This window comes from Phalacrocorax aristotelis, chromosome Z (genome assembly GCF_949628215.1).
Source record: "Phalacrocorax aristotelis chromosome Z, bGulAri2.1, whole genome shotgun sequence".
NCBI classification, from domain to species: Eukaryota; Metazoa; Chordata; class Aves; order Suliformes; family Phalacrocoracidae; genus Phalacrocorax; species Phalacrocorax aristotelis.
In genome coordinates, this window is record NC_134311.1 from 21,768,011 (window position 1) to 21,790,999 (window position 22,989).

The 22,989-nt window shown below is 43.5% G+C and overlaps 1 protein-coding gene across 1 annotated transcript in view; it reads left to right on the forward strand.

The window, feature by feature from the left end:
* Positions 1 to 10,194: 10,194 nt before the first annotated feature.
* FBXL17 (F-box and leucine rich repeat protein 17) overlaps positions 10,195 to 22,989 on the forward strand; it is a 293,836-nt gene continuing 281,041 nt past the window's right edge. The window contains exon 1 of the mRNA XM_075078407.1: positions 10,195 to 11,099. Within this exon, the coding sequence (XP_074934508.1) occupies positions 10,344 to 11,099 (756 nt within the window). The 5' untranslated portion in view covers positions 10,195 to 10,343. The remainder of the gene's footprint in view (positions 11,100 to 22,989) is intronic.

The window sequence follows — 22,989 nt, forward strand, 5'->3', positions numbered from 1 at the left end:
CTATCCCAGCCAAAACCAGTTCACGTACCAAAGGTAGAATCATAGAATCATGAAGGTTGGAAAAGATCTCCAAGATCATCAAGTTCAATCATCAACCCAACACCACCATGCCTCTTAAACAATGCCTTAAAGTGCCAGGTCCACATGTTTTTTGAATACCTCCAGGGATGGTGACTCCACCACTCTCTGGGCAGCCTCTTCCAATGCCTGACCACTCTTCCAGTAAAGAAATTCTCCTAATATCCAATCTAAACTTCCCCTGATGCAACTTGAGGCCATTTCCTCTTGTTCTATCACTAGTAACTTGGGAGAAGAGACCAACACCCACCTCACTACAACCTCCTTTCAGGTAGTTGTAGAGAGCGATAAGGTCTCCCCTCAGCCTCCTCCAGGCTAAACAACCTCAGTTCCTTCAGCAGCTCCCCAAAAGACTTATTCTCCAGAACCTTCAGCAGCTTCATTGCCCTTCTCTGGACACACTCCAGCACCTCCATGTCCTTCCTGTTCTGAGGGGCCCAAAAGTGAACACAATGTTCATGGTGCAGCCTCACCAGTGCCCAATACAGGGGCACAATCACTTCCCTACTCCTGCTGGCCACGCTATTCCTGACACAAGCCAGGATGCTGTTGGCCTGTGCTTGCTCTTATTTTTGTGTAATGTATTACAGGCTTTATGGCTTATCTAAAGTCTTTACTCTATACATGTATTTTTCTTTCTTTAACAGCACATACCCTTCAAAATTTGTATTTCAGTCATGACAGCAGTTCTGTTAGGTTTCTACAATGCTTTATATAAACAGAAGGAGAAAAATCAAGAAAGAAGTTAGCTTACAGAGTAGACATTCAGATAACACTGACAAAGGCAAGATCTTCAAGGTCACATCTCTGCAAAGGATCTTCTGTCTCTTCCACTGGCTTCTGCTAATGTTTCTGCGACCTTGACTCAGGTATTCCAGGGCTGGCCTTTTATATTGCAGAAATATTAGTACTTGCTGTTCCAAAGTTTCTTCCTCTTACCCAAGAGGAATTTTGTATGACATTCAGCCAAAGAATCTGTCTGAAACTCAGTGATTTTTTTCAGGGAGTATGAAAAGTAAAAACAATACTGAGTGTTGGCGACCAAACAGCATGCAATGGAATCTAGGAGTCCAAACCAAATTTGCAGCTTCCATCTACACACAATTTGTCAGCACCTTGCATCTCTCTGTTAGATACAGGTTTCTATGTGTTTATCTGATTAATATTGTCTTTATACATGAAACAGGCACTCAGGCTTCAATCTTTTACAGTCTGGTGTGATCAACTCATGCTGTCTTTATTTTCACAGCTGGTCTGCAAATCCGTATTGCATCAGTATGATATATGTAGTGTGTACACCTCATTAGTGCTTTGAATATACACATCTTGCTTGTTTATTTTGTTACCCAACTGCTGATCAGTCATATGGGCAAGCACCCCAACAACACATCAGTTGCATAGTCACAGTAATTAGACCTCCTGTTTTTCAGGTTTCTTCGGTGTTGTTTTAGCTTGCACTGAGATAAAAGCAACTGCAAAGCAGTTGATACAATAAAGGCAAAAGAAAAAGGTTATGCTGATCACAGACCTTCGCAAACTAAGTTGCACTTCTGGTATAAACTAACTATAAAGGGGTGAAATTGGGAGCTTAACTGATCATGACTAAATGTAGTCTGAAAATAGGTGGGTGATATCCAGTCATGAAAAAAGTAAGATTGTAGTAGAGCTTTTCCATGGGTGTGGTGAGACCATGAAAGATAATTGGCTTTAAAATGGAGCTTGATAAATGTAGTTAACAGGATTGTGCAAAGTAACTGCTCATGATGGCAGAAGATAAATTGACTCTGGAGGTGTGTCTCAGACTTATATTTTTATACAGATTCTGAAAAGATGAAACTTGATTAAATATATGCACATGATCAGAAAACAGGACATAGTCTTTAATCTGCCATGTCAACACTGGATGTCTCAGGACATAGATATTAAGTCATTGTGCCTTTTACACAGAGATCACAAGTTCATCAGGCTGTTCTCAGAAGTGAAAATGTCTTGCTGTTCTCAGAAGTGAAAATGTTCATTCGTAGAATGAGTTACTACTTTCACATTACAAACTTTCCATTGTATCACACCATAGATTTCAAGCTTTTCAGAGCTTGAACTGCACATAAAGTGCCTCAGAAAATGAGGCTTATATCTTTCTTGAGTTTTTTATGAGCACATTTCCAAGCAGATACCATAACGTACTGCCTTGATAAAAATATTGCAAGTTTTCCACACTGTAGTTGTCATATACACATGCTTATTTTGATGAGAAAGTTAGAACTGTTGGTGGGATCAAATAGAACAAGCTATGCCAATACGGCCAAAAGTTTCTTACAGATCCAGCCTCCTAAAGGTCAGCCCTGAAACCCAGATGAACGTGACTTATGGGTATCAGGGCCAGATACAATATCATAACTATTTTTTAAATTATTATTTCTTGTTTTCTTTTGTAGCTCAAAAATTAAATACCATCCTAATCTTACATCATCAGTCTGTGTGGCCTATTTAAATATGCACACACGTAACATTGAGAAATGTCATATGCTATTGCTATATATGTAATAAAGCTTTACTATCATAAATTATGGGGATTTTACAGCTTAATTCCTAGATCATGTTATTTGTAGTAGCTTTCGGGCTTCCAACATTACTGGTTTTATGACTTCTAATTTAATGAAATATAAGCAGTGACAATGAAGAAATGAACTGTTAGTTATATCTTCCTTCTGATGTTAATGCAGTGAAGATTTCACAGCTGATACAGATATTTGGTCATGTTGTATTTCATCCTACTTCTACAGTGATTACAGTGTTTCCCTTGCATGAAGCAATAGTGACACACAGTGTTAAAACCTTTGCATTGACCAGAAGCACCCTGCACTTCCCTCTTTGTCCCTTAACCGTTCAATGTTGTAATTTAAAATTTGTTTGGCTCTTGCAGGCTATCGGAAAAAGAAGTCTACCATCTTGAAAAATGGTCTAAGGTCTCCCTGTATATATGTATGCTTGTATTTAAAAAGTCTTGCCTATTTTTGTTACTAAACACAAACTAAAATTTATTTATGCTACTCACACCATTCCCCTTTTGAAAATACATCTTGATCAGATCAAATTTGTTTCACAGTTAAAACATTGTAGTGGATGGTGTTTTGAGAGAAATGAGTTTCAACTGCAGATGGAAGAGTAAAAGCAATGGAAATAATTTGACATTCACTAGCTGCTTACAAATATTGCAAATCCTTGGGGAACTCTGAAGACCTACTTGATTGCAACAGCTAGATGTCTAGACAAAAATATGTAACTTTAAGGAATAAAGATATTTGAAAAGAATGTTGTTAATTAGGATGCGGATAAAGGTTACATCTGGCCACAGCTGGTGAGTCCCTGTGCTGCCCTGCCTGCCCCATGGGGACCCCCTGTGTTCCCTGGTGCCTTGGCCTCCACGGCAACCTTACAGTGTCTTTGGCTTGTCACCTCCCTACTTATAGCGTTCAAAAATTTTATTACATGGGACAACTTCAGGAATATTATAATTTCTGATACGCATAATGTCAGCTAACTCTTTTGTGACAGTGGCCCAGCTGTACAAAATATTCCATTATGATGGTAGCATAAAACCACTGGGAGGAACAATCTACTTGGAGGGGAAATAAACATACTGAACATATTTATAGTAAACATGGTTGTCATGGTTTAATCCTGGCTAGCAACTAAGCACAACACAGCCACTCACTCCCCCCCATCCCCTGCAGCCCTGGTGGGATAGGGAATGAATTGGAAGGGTGAAAAGTGAGAAACAAACTCATGGGCTGAGACAGCAACAGTTTAGTAATTAAAAATAAATTATAATAGTAATGGTACTAATGATACTCATACTAATACCAATAAAATAAATTGTAAGGAAAAGAGGCGGGGGAAACAGAGAGGAAAATAAAACCCAGGAAAGACAAGTGATGCAAATGAAAATAATTGCTCACCATCAATCAACCAATGCCCAGCCAGGCCCTGAGCATCAGCCCCCCTAGTTTTACTCCTGAGCATGGTGTCATATGGTATGGAATATCCCTTAAGGCAGTTGGGGTCAGTTGTCCCAGCTGTGTCCCCTCCCAGCTCCTTATGCCCCCCCAGCCACTCACTGATGGGAAGTATGAGGAGCAGAAGAGGCCTTAACTCTGTGCAAGCACAGCTTGGCAACAATCAAAACATGACTGTACCATCACCACTGTTTTCAGCACAAACCCAAAATGTAGCCCCATACAAGCTATTATGAAGAAAATTAATTCCATCCCAGCCAAAAGCAGTACAATAGCGAAACAAATAGGATTTTGCAAAAGAAAGCATACAGCTACATAACAGAATACTGATATCAAAATAATTATCTGCTGACACTCCATACATTACAGGGGACCGTTCAGCTGCCTAAAGGCAGGATGCCATGGAGTAGCTGGTGCTCCCACAGGCCATAGCTATGCCCCCATCACATACCCCAGCCCTTTGCAGACAGCTCAGTCACTTGGCATATCTAAGAAAGCTGTTACAACTATTTGTAGGTAGTTGAACCCCACCTTTTGTGACGGCTTCTAGGTGACCTTTCAAAAGCATTTATCAGATGACCAAAATACATGATTCTACATGTTAATGACAGAATTTGCTAAATACTGATCCTGGCTGAGTGGTGAGAGGAATTAAGTAAATTAAAATATCAATATAACAGATGGGCAGAGGAGGCAGAAAAAATGAGCAGCAGCAAGTAGAAATTAGAAGCTACTTACTACTTTAAAAATTTGGTAAGGGGGATTGAAATTGTTAGGAGAAATCCCTGGTTTGCAAGGCTTAAAAAAGTAAGATGCTGATAATATGTTACTGTCATAATCAAAAGCCACTCTACCAACTGAATTGCATCTTCTAGAGAGAAAGGTGACTGGCATATACAACTTATAGGGGTTAACATTTCTAAAGAGGCTTCTCTAAATAAGAATTCTGAGGGATCCAGAAAATTGTAAGATGTTAAAACCAAGAATTGGTCTTTTCACAGATAAAGAGAATATATTTGTCTTAATGTAATGCTATAGAAAAGAAACGTTAACTGCAAAACTGCATTTAATTCTGTACTGGATAAAAGAAATAACTGGTAATTCTCCTTTTTTTTTTTTTTTTTTTGGTGACTGTTCTGCCATTGTCATCACGTCACAGAACTTTGTGCTATCTGTAATTTTACTGGCAGTGAGTTTGTGTTTTACCCTATTGTGGATTGACCCCAGCCAGCAATCATTCTTAGTGAGTGTAATAAATATTTTAGGTGGTAGTTTTAAATCCAGAGTTTCTTTTACTAGCTGAAGTAACTTGGAAAAGTTCAAGTTTACTGCATCTACTATCAATTCTACTATAAATTCTATATCAGATTAATTTAATAACTAGTTATCTCTAATGGGATAACTTGTCCCTTTTTTGAATATTGCCATACCCTCAATGTTATTTCAGTCTCCTACAAGTTCTGCTTGCTTTGCCTGGCTTTTAGGCAGAGGGCTTGGGGGATGGAAGAGCTTTGAAGAAAACCAAAAAACATCCCTCCCCCAACTTCTCCTGTTCAGGCTACTCAGAAGGCTGAGTAAGAGAACCATCCTTGGTGATTAATAATCTCAGAAGTAGTTAATCATCTTCAGCGGAGATGAACATAATGTATTTGCTTTGAACTCAATTAGATTATCCGTACACTGGGTAACTAGCATATATATTCAAGCATGCACCTGGGCATCCTTACTTTGTCTATTCAAACACAGTATCTAGTTAATAACATATTTTTCATACAATTTTACCTGACATATTTATACTGTGCTACTGAGAACACAAATAAATCACGACGTAAACATTCTTTACGACACCCATCATGAAATTCTTTTATTTTTTGTGCTTGATCTACACTTAAGTTTGCAGCATCGCCACATCAAATGCAAGAAGGGAGTGGTGTGGGAGGACAGGGAATGCTCTTTCCTCACATGCCAGAAAATATTTAATTAGAAGAGCAGAAAGGATTTGCTGGTATAGCTCTATGACAAATGGAGCATAACCAGTCAACGACTTTCATAGGTAAGTTTAGATTTGCAATGTCTATGAACAGGCTATGAACACAGTCTCAGCTCCTAAACAGCATTCACAACTGAGATAAAACAAAACCTTGGAATCACAGAACCATTTTGGTTGGAAAAGACCCTTAAGAAAATCGAGTCCAACCATTAACCTAACACTGTGAAGTCCACTGCTAAGCCACGTCCCCAGGCACCACATCTGCATGTCTTTTAAATACCTCCAGGGATAGTGACTCTATCACTTCCCTGGGCAGCCTGTTTCAGTGTTTGGCAATGCTTCTGGTGAAGCCTTTTTTCCTCATATCCAATCTAAACCTCCCCTGATGCAACTTGAGGCCATATCTCCTCATCTTATCATTTGTTACTTGGGAGAACAAACCAACACCCACCTCACCACAGCCTCCTTTCAGGTAGCTGTAGAAAGTGATCAGGTCTCTCCTCAGCCCACTTTTCTCCAGGCTAAACAACCTCAGTTCCTTCAGCAGCTCCCCAAAAGACTTATTCTCCAGACCCTTCAGCAGCTTCATTGCCCTTCTCTGGATACGCTCTAGCACCTCAATGTCCTTCTTGTAGTGAGGGGCACAAAACCTAACACAATACTCAAGGTATGGCCTCACCTGTGCCGAGTACAGGGGCACAATCACTTCCCTGCTCCTGCTGGCCACACTATTCCTGGCACAAGCCAGGATGCTCTTGGCCTTCTCGGCCGCCTGGGAACACTGCTGGCTCATGTTCAACTGGCTGTTGACCAACACCCCCAGGTCCTTTTCTGCTGGGCAGCTTTCCAGCCACTCTGCCCCAAGACAGTGTAAAAGGCTTTACAACAGGTAGACAACATCCACAGCCTTTTTCTCATCCACTAAGTGGATCATCTGGTCATAGAAGGAGACCAGGTTAGTCAATCAGTATTTGCCTTTCATGAACCTATGCTGTCTGGGCTGGTTGTCCTGTAGGTGTTGTGTGATGGCACCCAAGACGATCTGCTCCATAAACTTCCCCAGCACCAAGGTCAGACTGACAGGCCTGTAGTTCCCCAGATCCTCCTTCTGGCCCTTCTTGTAGAGGGGTGTCACATCTGCTAACCTCCAGACAATGAAGACTTCCTCAGTTAGCCAGGACTGCTGATAAAAGATTGGAAGTGGCTAGGGAGCGCTTCCACCAGCTCTCTCAGTGGTCTCGGGTGGATCCCATCCAGCCCCACAGCCTTGTGTGTGCTTAGGTGGTGTAGCAGGTTGCTAACCATTTTCCCTTGGATTATGCGGGCTTCGTTCTGCTCCCTGACCCTGTCTTCCAGCTCAGGGGGCTGGGTACCCCAAGACCAACTGGTCTTATTATAAAAGACTGAGGCAAAGAAGGCATTAAGTAGCTCAGCTGTTGTCACTATGTTTCCCCCACATCCAATAAAGGATGGAGATTCTCCTTAGCCCTCTTTTTGTCTCTAATGTATTTATAGAAACATTTTTATTGTCTTTTTATGGCAGTAGCCATATTAAGTTCTAGTGGGGCTTTGGCCCTTCTAATTTTCTCCCTGCTTAACCTCTTGACATCCTCGTAGCCCTCCTGAGTTGCCTGACTCTTCTTCCAAATGTCATAAACTCTTTCTTTTTTTTCCCTGAGTGCTAGCAAAAGCTTTCTCTTTCAGCCCATGGTGACAGCCTGCTCCTGTGCCTTTGAGATCTCCTTCTTGGAGAATGTCCAGCCTTCCTGGATTCCTTTACCCTTCAGGGCTGCCTCCCAAGGACACTGTCAACAGGACCCTTAAACGGGCCAAAGCCTGCCCTCCAGAAGACCAAGGTAGCAGTTCTGCTGACCCCCCTCCTTACTTCTCTGAGAACTGAAAACTCTATTGTTTCAGTACCTCTGTGCCCAAGACGGCCTCCAGCCATCACATCACCCACAAGTCCTTCTCTGTTTGCAAAAATATAAACCTTGAGCTAAGATTATTTATCTCTGAACATTATTGTCTCAGTTTCTCACTCCTGCCCAGTGGAGAGTCAAAACACATTTCTCGTACCTCATGTTGGAGCAGACCAATCACATGCACTATACTGTATCAGCAGAAGTTGTTCTGCAGGTATTTACAGTTCTAATATCTGCCAATAACACTGCCAGTGGAACAGCTCTGCTATCATGTTAAAGGCTAGAATCTTGTTACCAACTAAGCAGCAGAGCACTAAAGGAAAGAATAGCGTATGAAAACTGACTATTTATCATCTTAATTTTGTTTCTTTCATTCTGCAATCTTTACAGCAACAAAAAAACCACTCAGGAACAGTGTCTCAACGGTCAAATTCAAGGACTGAGCTTTAGTTATCAGGAGAAAAATTACAAGAATTTGGTAGGAAGATTATCTGAAGGTCAAATTGCTTTGGAAAGATGAGACGTGTCCTTGTCTATGTTCTGTGCAAGTCAGCTTCCCTCAAAAGGAAGTAGCAGAGATGGATCATGTCAAGGTAAATTTTAGAGGAATGGGAAGAACTCCTTACATGAGATGTGTGTATATGCATGGTGTGTATACATCTCAAAATAATGGGGCAATATACATCAGACTACCAGATGTGAAAGTGAAATACAGAGGTCAGACACCCTCGCCTGCATTTCTGCAGCAAATAATAGTATGTGGTGACAGAAGTAAAGACTGTGTCAGAATGACTACTCAGAAGCTGCACAGCCAGATTTGAAGATGATATTTATTCTGAATATTTGACATTGCAAGCGTTTATTCTGAATGCTGTTTTGTTTCAAGGCTTGACTTGGACTTCCATCTTCTTTGTCTTTGTTTGTTCTTATTGAAATATATTCTTGAAATCTGAGGGAGGAAAAGACCTTGCCAAATTTTTGCCAAAATTTGATGCTGTTCATACGGGTGGATCTTAGTCAGTTGTAAATTCAGATGAAATACTCTATTGCTTTACTGTCATCCAATGGTATACTTAGTATTTTTCTCTTAGCAAACATATTTTTACTGAGCTGTTGAAGACTAATAATATGGGTAATAAAAATAATGGCATCATGGGTATTTTAATCCTAACATAACTTGCTCTTGGGCAAAAGGCCAAAAGATTTGCCTTGCATTATATAACACTGTACATTTCTCCTACTGTCCTTTGTTATTTAATAGTAGTTCTGCACCATCCATACTCTTGCTATAACTTGCCTTCTCTCTCCCCAAACACCTTTCATTAAAGACAAAATTCCACATGTATTTAAACCTATGTATCCAAGTCAACTTACAACAATAATTTTGAACTGAACGCTGAAACATGCAGATGAATTTTGCTAGGCATTGAGGAGAGTCTTAAAGCATTACGGCCCGTACCTGCAAAGATCTATACACCCTGGGCACCCGCAGCGCGGTACAGCACACCTCAGTTAGAGGTGAGCATCCTCAGGAGCAGGGCGTAGAGGGGCGGAGGCCACACCCGGGCCCTGGGTCTGGCCAGACCGTGATTTATAACGGCAGACCCAGGCGTTGGCCGGAGCGTGCCGGTGGGAAGGCGGCGCGGGCGGAGAAGGCTCGGAGCGACGCTTTCGGTGGTCTCAAGGCTGCCGTTAGTCCGCCGCTGCACAAACCCGGCCGCGGTCCCAGCTGCGCACAACCCGACACCCGCGGGCAGGAGCCCGCTCGCCTATCCCTGCAGATTGTGGCCAAAAAATCTTTATTTCGGGTGTTCAGAAATACGTCTAGGTCCGTGTTATATACACATACAATATTGCATACACCGACCTCCTACGTACCGACACACTGACCCCACTCTATACGGCAGCACTTATACACAGACCGCGTTTAGACAACGCCCCTACACGGCGCGCGGGTACACACCAACGCGCGCACACGCTCGGGGGGGGCGGGGTGTGTGTGTGGAGCGGCCTGTGGTGGCCGCGGAGCTGTTACCGGCGGGAGGAGCCGTTACCGCCCCACCCCCTGGGCCCCGCAAGGCCGCTCCCCGCCGGCTCCCAGCCCGGCCGCGCCGCCGGGCGCCGCCCCCCACCGCCCCCGAGGGAGGTCAGGGCGGCGGTAGCGGAAGCTTCTCCCTGCCGGCGCCGCGTCCCGGAACCAGGCCCGGCCGCCGCCTCCTCCTGTCCTGTCCTGGCACGGCCCCGCCACCTGCCGCCCCCGCCGGCAGCATGATAATGCCCGCCGCCGCCTCCCGCAGGTGATACCCCGCGGGCCCCTCCGCCTCTGCCGCCTCCTATATGGGCCACCTGCTCTCGAAGGAGGCAAGCAGCCTGAGCCGGGACCGCCGCTGCCGCCGGGGGACGAAGGTACCGCCGCGCAGCCGGAGCTGCTTCCTGCGGGGGCCCTGCATGCTCTGCTTCATCGTGCACAGCGCCAGCCCGCCCACCCCGGAGCAGCCCCTGCCCGCCGGCAGCCCCCTACTGCCGCCGCCGCCCTACGCAGCCCTCGCCGCCGCCGAGCGACGCGCCGCCCGCCGCCTCCTCCGCCTGCCGCCCGCCTCCTGGGAGCCGCGGGGCCGCTGCCAGCGCCTCCTCCTCTCAGGCCTGTTGCCCTCGCCAGTGCGGGGCCTCCTGGGGCCGGCCGGGCCGCCCGGCGAGGTCGCCTCCGAGATGGTGTGCAAGCGCAAGGGGGCCGGCCTGCCCGCCTGCCCGCCCTGCAAGCAGCCGCGCTGCGCCGCCGCCGCGGCGGAGCCCGAGGCCGCCTCCTGCCAGTGTCCGGGAGAGGCGCAGCTCCGCGCCCTGCCCGGCGCCGACGGCTGCGCCACGGGCGGTAAGGGCGCGCCGGCCCGGGGCGCCGCCGGGGATAGCGGCGGTGTGGCGGGGCAGCCCGCCTCGCCGCCGCCCCCCGCGCCGGAGGAAGGGGAGAGAAAGAAAGAGAAGGGCAGCGAGGCGGGCTGCGAGGAGCCGCTGGAGCGTCCTGGCGACTGCAGCCGAGAGCCGCTACCGCCGCCGGCCCCGGACATCAACCAGCTGCCGCCCTCCATCCTGCTCAAGGTGGGTAGCGTCGGGGTCCCGGGCTGGGCCGGGGCCTGCCCCCGGGGAGGCCGCGGGGGCGCCGCTGCCCCCGGGCAGGACACTGCTTGGCTTGTTGGAGCCGGAGGCCGTGGGGCCCGGCCTTGAGGGGTCTCCCCATCCCCGGCTGGCGGTCGACCGGGGAGCGGGTGCCCCGGACGCCGCGGATGCGCCGGCGGCCGACCTCGGGCACCTGGCGTGTGGGAGGTAAATTGGGTTGCGGGTTTGTCTTCTGGTTTTGTGTTCCCCCCCGCCCCCCCCCTCCCCCCCACCCCCCCCCCCCTTTTTGTTTAGGTTTGTCGTTGTGAGTCATTAACTGGAGGTGAAGACAGGCAAAAGTGTTCCCGAAACTGCCCCGTATATATTTTGACTTTTACCTGTTAACTTCATGTGTCCTTCACAGGTAGCTTCTTAGATCACTGATGGAGTACTCACCAAGGGGGACAATCGCTGTGTTTAGCGCTTGAGTGTAGGGCAGGGCTGCACAGACACGTTTTCAATATTGATTGGGAAAACAATTTGTGTTCTGTATTTTGAGTCAGTTTTGGCTTTACTGGTTTCACAGTCAGCCTGAGTATCTGTAGCACTGTTGAATGACATGCTTTGATCACCTCTTAGTCTTTAAAGAACTGTCTCGCTTTCTTTCGTGTCCCTATTGTTGTGTTCGGTTCTCTTTAGAGAATGACTTTTCATTTTTAAGCTACTCTTGGTCTGGTCAGTATGCTGACTTTCTTCAGTTAAGTCTTACTGAAAAAGACAAGTCTGGCTGGAGCTGAAGCCGTGGTCTTTTTCCATAGTTTGATGTGACTATGTCTTTAAATTTCGGGGAATAGGGTTTCGGTATTAACAGCAGTTTGCTCCAAGGTCAGATGGCTAAACTTAAAGCAGGGCATGGCACTGGAGGAGTGTGAGATAGATGACTCTTCCTGTTCTTCCTTTACTGCTTTTAAACAATGTACTTATCTGTCTTGCACATAAAACTAATTCTGTGGGGTTTTTGGTTGGTTTGGGGTTGTGGGTTTTTTTTTTGGTACACCTGAACGGGTTAGTAAGGGTACATCATGTTTCATAGATGCACTATTCAAATTCCTTTTTGGTGAATATTTAAAACTCGTGAACTATCATTTCTGAATTAGTCTTTTCTGTGATTGTGGAAATGAAACTTCCTCTTGTAGTTCTAAAAGAATCCATTTGCTACTGTTATTGGAAGATAATTTTTTCTTTGATATTCTGTTGGTTTAGGATTTGAAACCAGACTGACTGGATTAGTACAGTTTCATACACTTTTTCTGACCAATGGTATGAATACTTTTATGTGGTTACTTTAGTTTCACTTTTTTGAAAAATACCAATCTGTTACTCTGCACCGTAAACCAGTTCTTTTAATAGTGAAGATATGTCACGCCCGTCTCACCTGTGGACTAGTTTAAATGTGTTTCCCATATAGCTTTCTATTTTGTATTGACACAGTACCTCATTTGCATCTGTGCTTTGAAGTGGGTTGTGTTTTTTTTGACATGTTCCCCACTCCCCCAGTGATTTTGCCTCCTTAGTCTCCCTGTAGTCCAGTTCCTTCTGCAATGTTTTTTGAAAAAGCCTGCCTGCCCTTAATTCCAGCAGCTGGAAGCAGCCTACTCACCTGTTGTGTTGTGTTTTTTTTTTAATTATGTCAACCTTCCCCAGTTTGCCCTTCAATCCTTAGCCAGACTTATGGATTGGGTTGTTTTTTTTGTTTGTTTTTTTTTTTTTTCCTGCTTCCATAACATCCTCTTCTGTTACAAGACTTTTAACTTCAGATTTCTGACCAGGTGTCTTGTTAACTGGACTAAAGAGGTGCCTAGAGGCCTTCACATGCTGGGTTTTGATACATATAGAATATCCCAAATATAATCCTTTCTTCAAAGGTGCCATTTTGTTATGAGAGGGTGAGAGACAAATATACCCGAAGTCTTTACTAAACTTTTCACAGTTGGTTGTGGAGGCACAAGCCTTTATACTAGGATAAGAGATTCCATCCTCAGAAGTCTCAGGAGACAGATCCTGTCGTTTCTGGTTTTTTTATGTTGCCTTCCCTTGATTCCCACCTCTGTGACCTCCTGATGGAGTGGTGCTAGTGCAGGAGTGGCTGCCGCCTGTGTCGGGGCGGGGGGAGACAAGCCCAAAGAAACGTTGTAGGAACTCGTAAGTAATAGCTGGCCCTTTAGAGGTGGTTGCCATGGGCTGCTCAGGGGAAGCTCTGTTGTTAAGCAATTTTTAAGTTTCCCCTTAGTGAAGGACATGGGGCTGGATGGAAGGGTTTGTCAGACTGAACTTGGCCTGCAGATCATCGGATGGACCCTACTGAATCGGGAGGTTCTTAGTGCAGTGTGCCAGTTGATCCTGTTCCCCTGGCTGGGGAAGAGATCTCTTCATCATTATGGGGGGATAAACAGAACTGCTGTTCCAAAGATCAAACAAGCTTTTGATTTTGTTTTGCTTTTCGTTTGGTCACTGAAATATGTATTTTAAAAAAGTGTTATACAGTAGGCAAAATTTCATCTTTAAGCTTTGTAGAGGAGGGTGGTTACCTTTAACTAAAGGGTAATTTAAATCCATTCTCTTTAAAATCTGAGAGAAACTAAGGATTTTTAAATCAACTTAACTCTAACCTAGACAGATGTGTGAATAAAAAAAATAAGAGCTGTTTGTAAGCATGAAATGCAGAAGATTATAGAATCTTTTGCTATGTATCACTAAGTTTTCAAAACTGTTGCAATTTCACTGCTTTTTATTTGTGGAAAGCAGAAATAAATCTTCCAGTTGTACCTCTTGCTTCTTTGCAGTGCTGCTGCTTAATCAAAAAAGTTAACTGGTCTAAAATGGTCTGCAGACTGAGTGAACTTGGTAGTGCCAGTTTGAACTCTTCGGAGTTTGGACTGTAACAGTAAATGTGCACGTAGAACTCGGAAAGGAAGTTCTCTGCAGTGCTCGGTGCTTTTAAAGCCTCTGCTAGAGTACCGCATTAGGCTGCGGTCACTGGGGTCTACTTAAAAAACCCACAGACAAATTGGAGAGGCATCAAAGGAGAGCTAGAGGTCGTGCAGACATGGCCTGTGATGGTGGCTGGAAGATTCTGTTGAAACTGAATGACACTTCTGTTCAGAAAGAAGACTAAGATGCATTCTTCAGTTACAAGAGAATTGGTAAAAAGTTCGACTGTGCTCCTGTCCTTCATCAAACAGAAAAATAATAAGCTTAATTTTGGTGAATTAATTAGGGAAATTTAGGTGAGATACTTGGAAAATGACGTAGTGTGAGAACATTTAAGTCTTGGCAAAGTGGTTTCCTGTGTCTGAGGTTATCTGAGGAGTTGGGATTTTTATTTATTAATTCTTTTTTAACAACAAGGGGATGTCCTTATCAGGGATGTTCTAGGTGTGCTTGATCTTGCTTCAGATCAGAGAAGGGTCTAGAATAGGTGACCTTTTTGATGCCTCCTCTCTGTTTGCTGCTTTAATTTTTATAAAGCACAAATGCATGCTGCTCTGTTTGCAGCGGAGACCCTGTCAGTTTTAGTGTAGAGCTAATGCACTATGAAGGGAAGATAAGTGTGTGTATATGTGTCTGTGTATTTTATTTAACTTAAGGTTTTAATAAATACATTATTTGAGGCACTACTGGGTCCTTTTCTTGCATCTTTACTCAAATTTTTTTGCTTATTTTTCTCATTCTTCCCTTGCTGTAATAACTTACACGTTTGCTTTTGTTGCTCTAATAACTTACATGTTTGCTTTTGATAAAGTTGATACTACAAGCAGTGCTGCTAGCACTGTGCTGCTAGTATTGCATTTAAGATTATCTGAGTGATGAAGTGGGATTGACAGACCAGAGCTAGACCTTTGGTTTTGCCTTCTAACTTTTGAACACTGGCATTTATTTTTAATAAACTTATACCTGGAAAGACTCGATATACATGTTATAGTTGCACTATAATTTTTTTTCTGGCCTAGTTTGGAGGCAGAGGCATAAAAATACATTATTTGGACTGGACTTCATCCACAAGTTCATGGAGTCACTGTTGTAATAACACCTATCTTTTGGTCTTATGCTGGTGATACCATCAGTTTATTGTGCCTAGAGTTTTTGTCGAGCCTTACTTTTAGCTATGGCACTGAGAAAAATGGAAAGGGTTTGGAAGTTTGTGACTGATGCGGGGAGGTAACTGTTCTTTTCTTTCAATCTTAATTCTTCTGCTAATTTTTTTCTGTAGCAAAGGGTAACACCAGCAACATTGGGTTCTGGTTTTTTTTTTGTTGTTAATGCAGCTCACTGTCACCCTGTGATTGCAATAGGAAATGAACCAGCTTTAACTTCACTGTGTGATTGCTGATCTTCTGGAAGCTCACCTGAGGGGCACAGTTGTGAAGGAAAGGTGTGTTAGTAGACTAGTAACAAAAGCAAAGATAGTATATGGAGATTATTTGAACGATGAAGTTCAGAAAGATGTCCTGATATATTTTGTGATTTGTTGCAGATTTACAAAAATAAGTAGGTATTTTGCTTCCACAGGTGTGTGTGGAAAGGTGGCTTTCATGTAAGCATGTGGCTTTTCACATTATGGATTGAGTTATGTGATGGAGGAGACAGATGTCTTGGAATGAAATTTGTGCATTTCCTGAAGGCAGGTAGATGCCTTGACACTCACCTCCAATGGCTGATAAAAATTTTCCTAATGTTGCTTACCTGTTGCTTGGCTTGGTCTAAATCCCTGAAACTATGTATTATTGCATGGAGAAAACTAGTAGATTACATGTTGTGCAGTGTTTTAATGCAAAGTAAGTTAGATGTAACTCTTGCTTTCATTTCCTATTCGTTTCTTTTGTTCAGGGTGCCTGACCTGTGTTTTATCTTTCACAAATTTTGGTATGTTTTAGCATCTAGGTTTTTAAACTGTTGTGGTGATTCAGAAGCAGCACAGGTGTCCTTTAGTGAGGACAGTTGGGTGGCTGGGAGTAAAACTTTATCAGCCCCTTCAATTAAGGTTATTCTGCTTATTTGTCAGAACCCTTTCTTTCCATTAGTAGGGAAGGTATGGTCTCAGCGTCTTCTGTCATTTCTTACAGAAACTGAAGTTATATTTTGCATTACAGCTAGGGCAATCTGTTAGCAAGTTGCTTTGAAGGGCAGTGTCTGTCTCCCTTTTGTAACCTCTGGCTGCGTGTTTCTGCTGCTGGCTTTGTGCTGTGTAGAGTGCTCATGCAATTGCAGAGTGAATTGATTCAGCTGGCTCATCTGACACTAGTCAAACACTGCAAAACTCTTCCTCAGGATCAGTTGTCTGAAAAGACTTTTTCTGGGTACAGTCACTAAAAGCAGGACAAAAATTCAGGTAACCAGGATTAGAGGACCAGTAAACTGTTTCCTACTAATGGCAGCTTGCGGTAAGAATCTTGGCTGTGATGTGAAATCACGCTAGCCTTTCCCTGGCTGACAGATTTTTGTTAATCACAAGGGCATTTTTAACTTGATTCACTTTATGGGTGTGCTGAGGCTCCTTTCAGAGGTGTGTGCCTTGAGTGCTTTTATCTTTTCATATACTCAGGTGCTCATGAATCATTCATGTTTCCTTTATTCAGTTGAGGCTATGTGTGGATAAAGTGATGAAACCTCTTAAAAAACTAAGCAAATATTTCCCTGTCCTTTGTCTTCTGTTGATAGGTTGTTCTTTGTTTCCTTCTATTTCGGAAAACTAACCTTTCATAAACATAAAACCACTGGAAGCTTAACTTCTGTATGTCTGCAGTTAAAAAATACTGTGTTTAACACTTCCGAGTAAAATACCTTATACTAAATGTTTCCTTCTATTAAATGGTACTTTGTAATTATTTTTGATAGTGAAACTTCAATTAATTGCTGAAAAATATTGCACCCTGTTGATTAAATAAATGAGCAGTTTTCCAAGAATGAGTGTATTGAGTTCTTCAGGCACCATGAAATGTTTGAGTTTACATTTTAATATTCTTTATGTGTACTGTTGTTGTTAATGCCATGAAGTTTTTGGTTTCAAATATAGCTGGTGCAAGGTAATGAAAACAATTTAATAGCTAGCTGTTCTTGGATACAAAACATTTTTACTGAGAAAAGAAAGCTTCATTTACAGAAATCTTTACTATTCTAGTTAGATTGAAAGATCTTTCAAATGAAAAGAATGGACAGAAATAGGGGATGCATGGATTCACCTTTCATAATCTGTCTTCTGCCCTGAGGCCTGTGGTCTATATTTTCTTCATGTTCATAAAGCTGTAACTTTAAGAAGTAGTTAGTGGTATCTTTAAAGAATGGTGTTTGCAATCAACTGAATTTCCTTGCCTCTGTTTCTGAGGCAAATGCTTCTTAAGTCTGTGCTATCAATAATTCTAACTCCTTGATTGTTGTTTTCAAAAATCTTTTATTTTGAAGTAGAAGTGTCTTTTGATAAGTTAAAATTCTTTCTTGAATTATGCTTGTTTGCTTCATGTTTGATTTCTGTGATGTGGATTCTTGGTTTTGGAAAACTTGGTGCTGAGGATATTGTGTCAGCAAACACATGCAAAATTTTCTAGTATTACACTTTTTGTAATAACATTCATGGGTGTGACTGACTTTTCATTATTTCCTTTAATTAGAAGTACAGTGAGATATCTATCTCCTACACTTGATTTAACTTCGAGGAACTTGGTTTAGGGCCAGAGATATTGAATATTTACAGGTAAACTAAGTTTAATACCTGAATTTGATATTTAAATCTTATCTTTAATATTTTTTTGAAATGTATTTATAGGGTGTGGTGTTTGTTTCTCCCACTCCCCATTCCTGCTGAAATGCTAACAGCACAAAAATTAAAAGTAGCCCTTTTTGGATACACAGCTTGAAATACCTAGTGTACATTTAATGGAGAAATAGTGGGGGAAGTGTTAAGGGTGTGATGTCTGAATGGCCCATCACATAGGGATTTGGTGGTAAAGGATGAGAGTTTTGAGCGTGCCCTCAGTAAATTTGAAGATGACACCAAGTTGGGAACGAGTATTGATCTGCTGGAGGGTAGGAAGGCTCTGCAGAGGGATCTGAACAGGGTGGATCGATGGCCTGAGGTCAGCTGTATGAGGTTTAAGAAGGCCAAGTGCCGGGTCCTGCACTTGGGTCACAACAACCCCATGCAATGCTACAGGCTTGGTGCAGAGTGCCTGGAAAGCTGCCTGGCAGAGAAGGACCTGGGGCTGCTGAAGGAACTAAGGTTGTTTAGTTTGGAGGAAAGGAGGCTGAGGGGAGACCTCCTCGCTCTCTACAGCTACCTGAAACGAGGTTGTAGTGAGGTGGGTGTTGGTCTCTTGTCCCAAGTTACTAGCGACAGGATGCGAGAAGGTGGCCTCAAGTTGTGCTAGGGGAGGTTTAGATTGGATTTTAGGAAAAATTTCTTTACTGAAAGGGTGGTCAGGCTCTGGCACAGGCTTCCCAGAGAGGTGGTGGAATCACCATCCCTGGAGGTGTTAAGAAATGTGTAGACATGGCTCTTCAGGACATGGTTTAGGAGTCATGGTGGTGTTGGGTTGACGGTTGGATTTGATCTTAGAGGTCTTTTCCAACCTTAATGATTGTATGATTCAGTTACACAGAAGAACTTCTACTTCTAGCTTCTCTGGTTGGACCCCTTAATAATATTAATCAGCAGCTTCTTCCTCCTCTTCCCATCCTGTGCCTTATAAAATATTTATATTAGAAAGTTGAAGAATACTGCAGGATTTGGTCAGGCACTGTTTTTTGACAGTCTGAAGTGTGCAGTGCAAGGGCTTAATTTGGCTGGGTTAAAATCAATTGAAGCATCACCTGATCCAGAATTGTGGATTGCCACAGGTGTGCAGACACACTGAGGATAGTACTGTGGAATTAGTTGTGCTTTGATGCTTAAAGGTAAAACAACTTGTTTGCATGGATTTTCTCCTGCAAAGGATTTGTATGTTTCTATCTATCATGGACATAAAATTGGACTGATGGAATTGAGTTCAGCAGATTGAATGTAGTCTGAGTGAAAGCTAGCTGTATCTGTTAGTTTACTCTTTCTGTCCTAGGCTTTGTATTTTTGGATTTTCTTTTCTATGTGGTCTTATATGAGTCTGCGTGAACACTTACTTCGAAGCCAGAACTTGACATTGAAGAACTGACTGTATCTGGAAAGTATAAGGCGGCCATCAGTGTTGAACATTATGGGTTTTGATCCTTTAATAGGTTGTAGCCTGGAGGCCCTGAAAGTCTTTTGCATCCATTGAAGGGGAAGAAAAACCCACTAATCTTAACTATCACTTGAAAGGTTGAAGCAGGAGGCATTGACATCTGTTTTAGGAACTGGAGCTGAAAGAGAGTGAGATAAGTGAGCAAGGAACGTGAGGAGTAGGGTTGGTGGTTTTGTTTTGTTTTGTAGAACTCTGTTTCCTTTAACCCTGCCTCTTGCCAACAGGAAGAAAGTGTGAAATGCATCTAGAAAATACTGTTGAACTTGGGGGTTTAGTTTTGTGGGGGTTTTTTGTTCTTTTTTTTTTTAGAGAGAGAGTGCTGAACACTATTTCAGTCTGTCTGGTGGTTGGAAGGAGGATTAGACAGGGAGTTGAGCGGGGGAAGAAGTATTGGCATGCTTGAGTACAATATTTAGGAATTAAATGTGCTAACGAGGGGTCCCACTGCCCCTGGAAAGTTATCTGTCATAAGCAGGAGTTAAATGAACAGGCTTGGGGGTAGGAATGGTTTTGGCCTTCAGCTGTATTTATACAGCCTTGGGAATTAGAAAATAATTGAAAACTCGGGACAATTAAGCTGCCACAGTATCACGATATATCTAAAGAATGAAACTGAATTAAATAGTGAGCAAGGTTATCAAAGTGAGTTGTAGCATTTTGTGCATTAATGTAGTATTTGAACCAGCAGCTAAAATAATCCCTTAATGTAACGATGATGTTGCTATCCGCAGAAAAATGAAATTTTCCACTAAGTAATAGCAATGGACCATGTGATCTTTGCAAAACAGATTCTGGCGGTCAGAGGAGGGAACTGATAAGGCAGCATTTGTTTTACAGCTATATGTTTACAGAAGAACTGAGAGACTGATAAAAGGGAACATTCCACCTCAGAAGATTCTGGGAGCTGGGTGATACAGTGTGAAGTCAGCCAAAACTGCAGTAACTAGGGGGAAGGTAAAGGTGGCAAGGGGAGATCAAGCCCACCGACTCAATTCAGGACTGAGAAGACTTGCTCCCCCACTCCTGAAAGGAGCATGTGTGCTAATTTACATAGCTAGCGAGGCTAATTAAGATACAGCTAATCAATAATAGATGAGATGAAAATTACTAACCAATGAATATGAACTTAGGCAGGTTTTTACTAATCATGTAACAAGATAAATATGTGGTAGTTTTTGTGCTGTGTGCTAGCTTTTAGGAGTTACCACCTAGCACCCACTTTTGTGCAAATATGAAATCAATAAAATACCTCTGCTCTGTGTGTAGTTTGGCATTTTGCACACTGGGTGAGTGATCCTGGTTTTTGGGAAAACAATATGCTGCCAAACATGAATATGTATAGGCTTTGCTACTAAATTCCATCCGGTGTAATTCGATACATCTTCATTTAGCAACTGCAAGCTCTGAAGAGAAACTGGTGTTTTACATGGCATTATTCAGAATCCTTTTATAGTTGGAATTATTATAGCTACTGCAGACAACAAAACTGGCAAGGTCTTGTCCTTGAACATGTACTGCTTGTGTAAATCCTGTGGCTGCTCCTGTCCATGCTGGAACTTGTGCAACAACCGTCAGCAGCTGCTTTTCCCCCTGGTGGCTTCAACTCTGATGATCGTTTCTCAGAAAGTGGATTTGCAACACCTGTACGCTCCTTACTTGTCTCTGCAGCTAGAGTTAAGTACAGCATGGGCTAAAACATGACACAAATGCTTTCAGACATTTTTTCAAGAATAACATTGTGCAGAAATACTGTTTGTGTCAAGTACTGAATCAAACTTGCTTCTTCTCTGTTTTGGCATTGCTACTGCTGTGTCTTATGCAGCAGCAAAGCAGTAGCAGTAGGTCTTCTGTGATTTGTGAGGGCTTCTGATAGGGTGGTAGTTGGAACAAAAATTATTTAAGACCTCTGATATCCACAGTGGGAGCTGAATTAACAACAGTCTTTCCTGTTCTATGTTTGCTATGTTCTTGTTTTAAGAACTGCAGGTTCTTGTTTCTTGAAGTGAAGGTGGTATTTCCACAAATAAGTGTATTTATTTCCCACTGTAGCAAAGATTAGTTCAAGTGTTTTGTAATGCCAGTCTCTGCATCCCTTCATAGTACTGACCAGAGCCAGTTTGGTGTCAATCTAAACACAATGTGGATCATATTGCCTTGCTCTCTTCTCAGGTTTTTGTAGCTGTTAAAAGACTGTCTTCTGTTTCATACTGGTACTAGGAACTCTAGTTTCCTACTAATTCTAGTAACTTAGAATTGCTGAGAATCATCACACTGTAATGTTTTTCTGATGCTTTGAATTACGCTTTTGCAGTAGGAACATCAGATGCCAGATTACCACTATTTTGTGCTTTTTCCCTGCTTGACAGGGGATGGTGGTATTTTTTGGGTGCTGATCACAGCCACCTCCGTGCTCTGTGCGTGGATTCACCAGTGCAGATCAAGAACTGCAGTCAAAAAGCAGGTATTAATTTTTTCACAGAATCACAGAAATGGTAGGGGTTGGAAGGGACCTCTGGAGATCATCTTGTCCAACCCCCCTGCTTGAGCAGGCACACCTAGAGCAGGGGGCACAGGAACGTGTCCAGGCGGGGTTTGAATGTCTCCAGGGAAGGAGACTCCACAGTCTCCCTGGGCAGCCTGTTCCACTGCTCTGGCACCCTCACAGGAAAGAAGATTCTCCTTATGTTTAGCTGGAACTTCCTGTGTTCCAGCTTGTGCCCATTGCCCCTTGTCCTGCCATCGGGCACTACTGAAAAGAGCCTAGTCCCATCATCCTGACACCCACCCTTCAGATATTTATAGGTATTGATGAAATCCCCCCTCAGTCTTTTCTTCTCCAGGCTAAACAAACCCAAGTCTCTCAGCCTTTCCTCCTAAGGGAGATGCTCCAGTCCCCTGATCATCTTGGCAGCTCTCCGCTGGACTTGCTCAAGCAGTTCCCTGTCCTTCATAAACTGGGGAGCCCAGAACTGCACACAGTACTCCAAATGTGGCCTCACTAGGGCAAAGTAGAGGGGGAGGATAACCTCCCTCGACCTGCTGGCCACACTCTTTTTAATGCAGCCCAGATACCTTTGGCGTTCTTGGCCACCAGGGCACAGTGCTGGTTCATGGTCAGCTTGTCCACCAGCACTCCCAGGTCCGTCTCAGCAGAGCTGCTTTCCAGTAGTTCAGCCCCCAACCTGTACTGGTGCATGGGGTTGTTCCTCCCCAGAGGCAGGACCTTGCACTTGCTCTTGTTGAATTTCATCAAGTTCCCCTTGGCCCGGCTCTCCAGCCTGTCCAGGTCTCGCTGGATGGCAGCACAGCCTTCTGGTGTATCAGCCACTCCTCCCAGCTTGGTATCATCTGCAAACTTGCTGAGATTACACTCTGTCCCATCATCCAGGTCATTGATGAATATGTTGAACAGGACAGCACCCAGCACAGACACCTGGGGAACAGCACTAGTGACAGGCCTCCAAATAGCCTCTGCTCCATTGATCACGACCTTCTGAGTTCTGTTATTCAGCCAGTTCTTAATCCACCTCACTGTCCAGTCCTCCAAGACACACTTTCTTAGGCTGTTTGTGAGGATGTTACAGGAGACAGTGTTGAATGCCTTACTGAAGTCAAGGTAGACAACA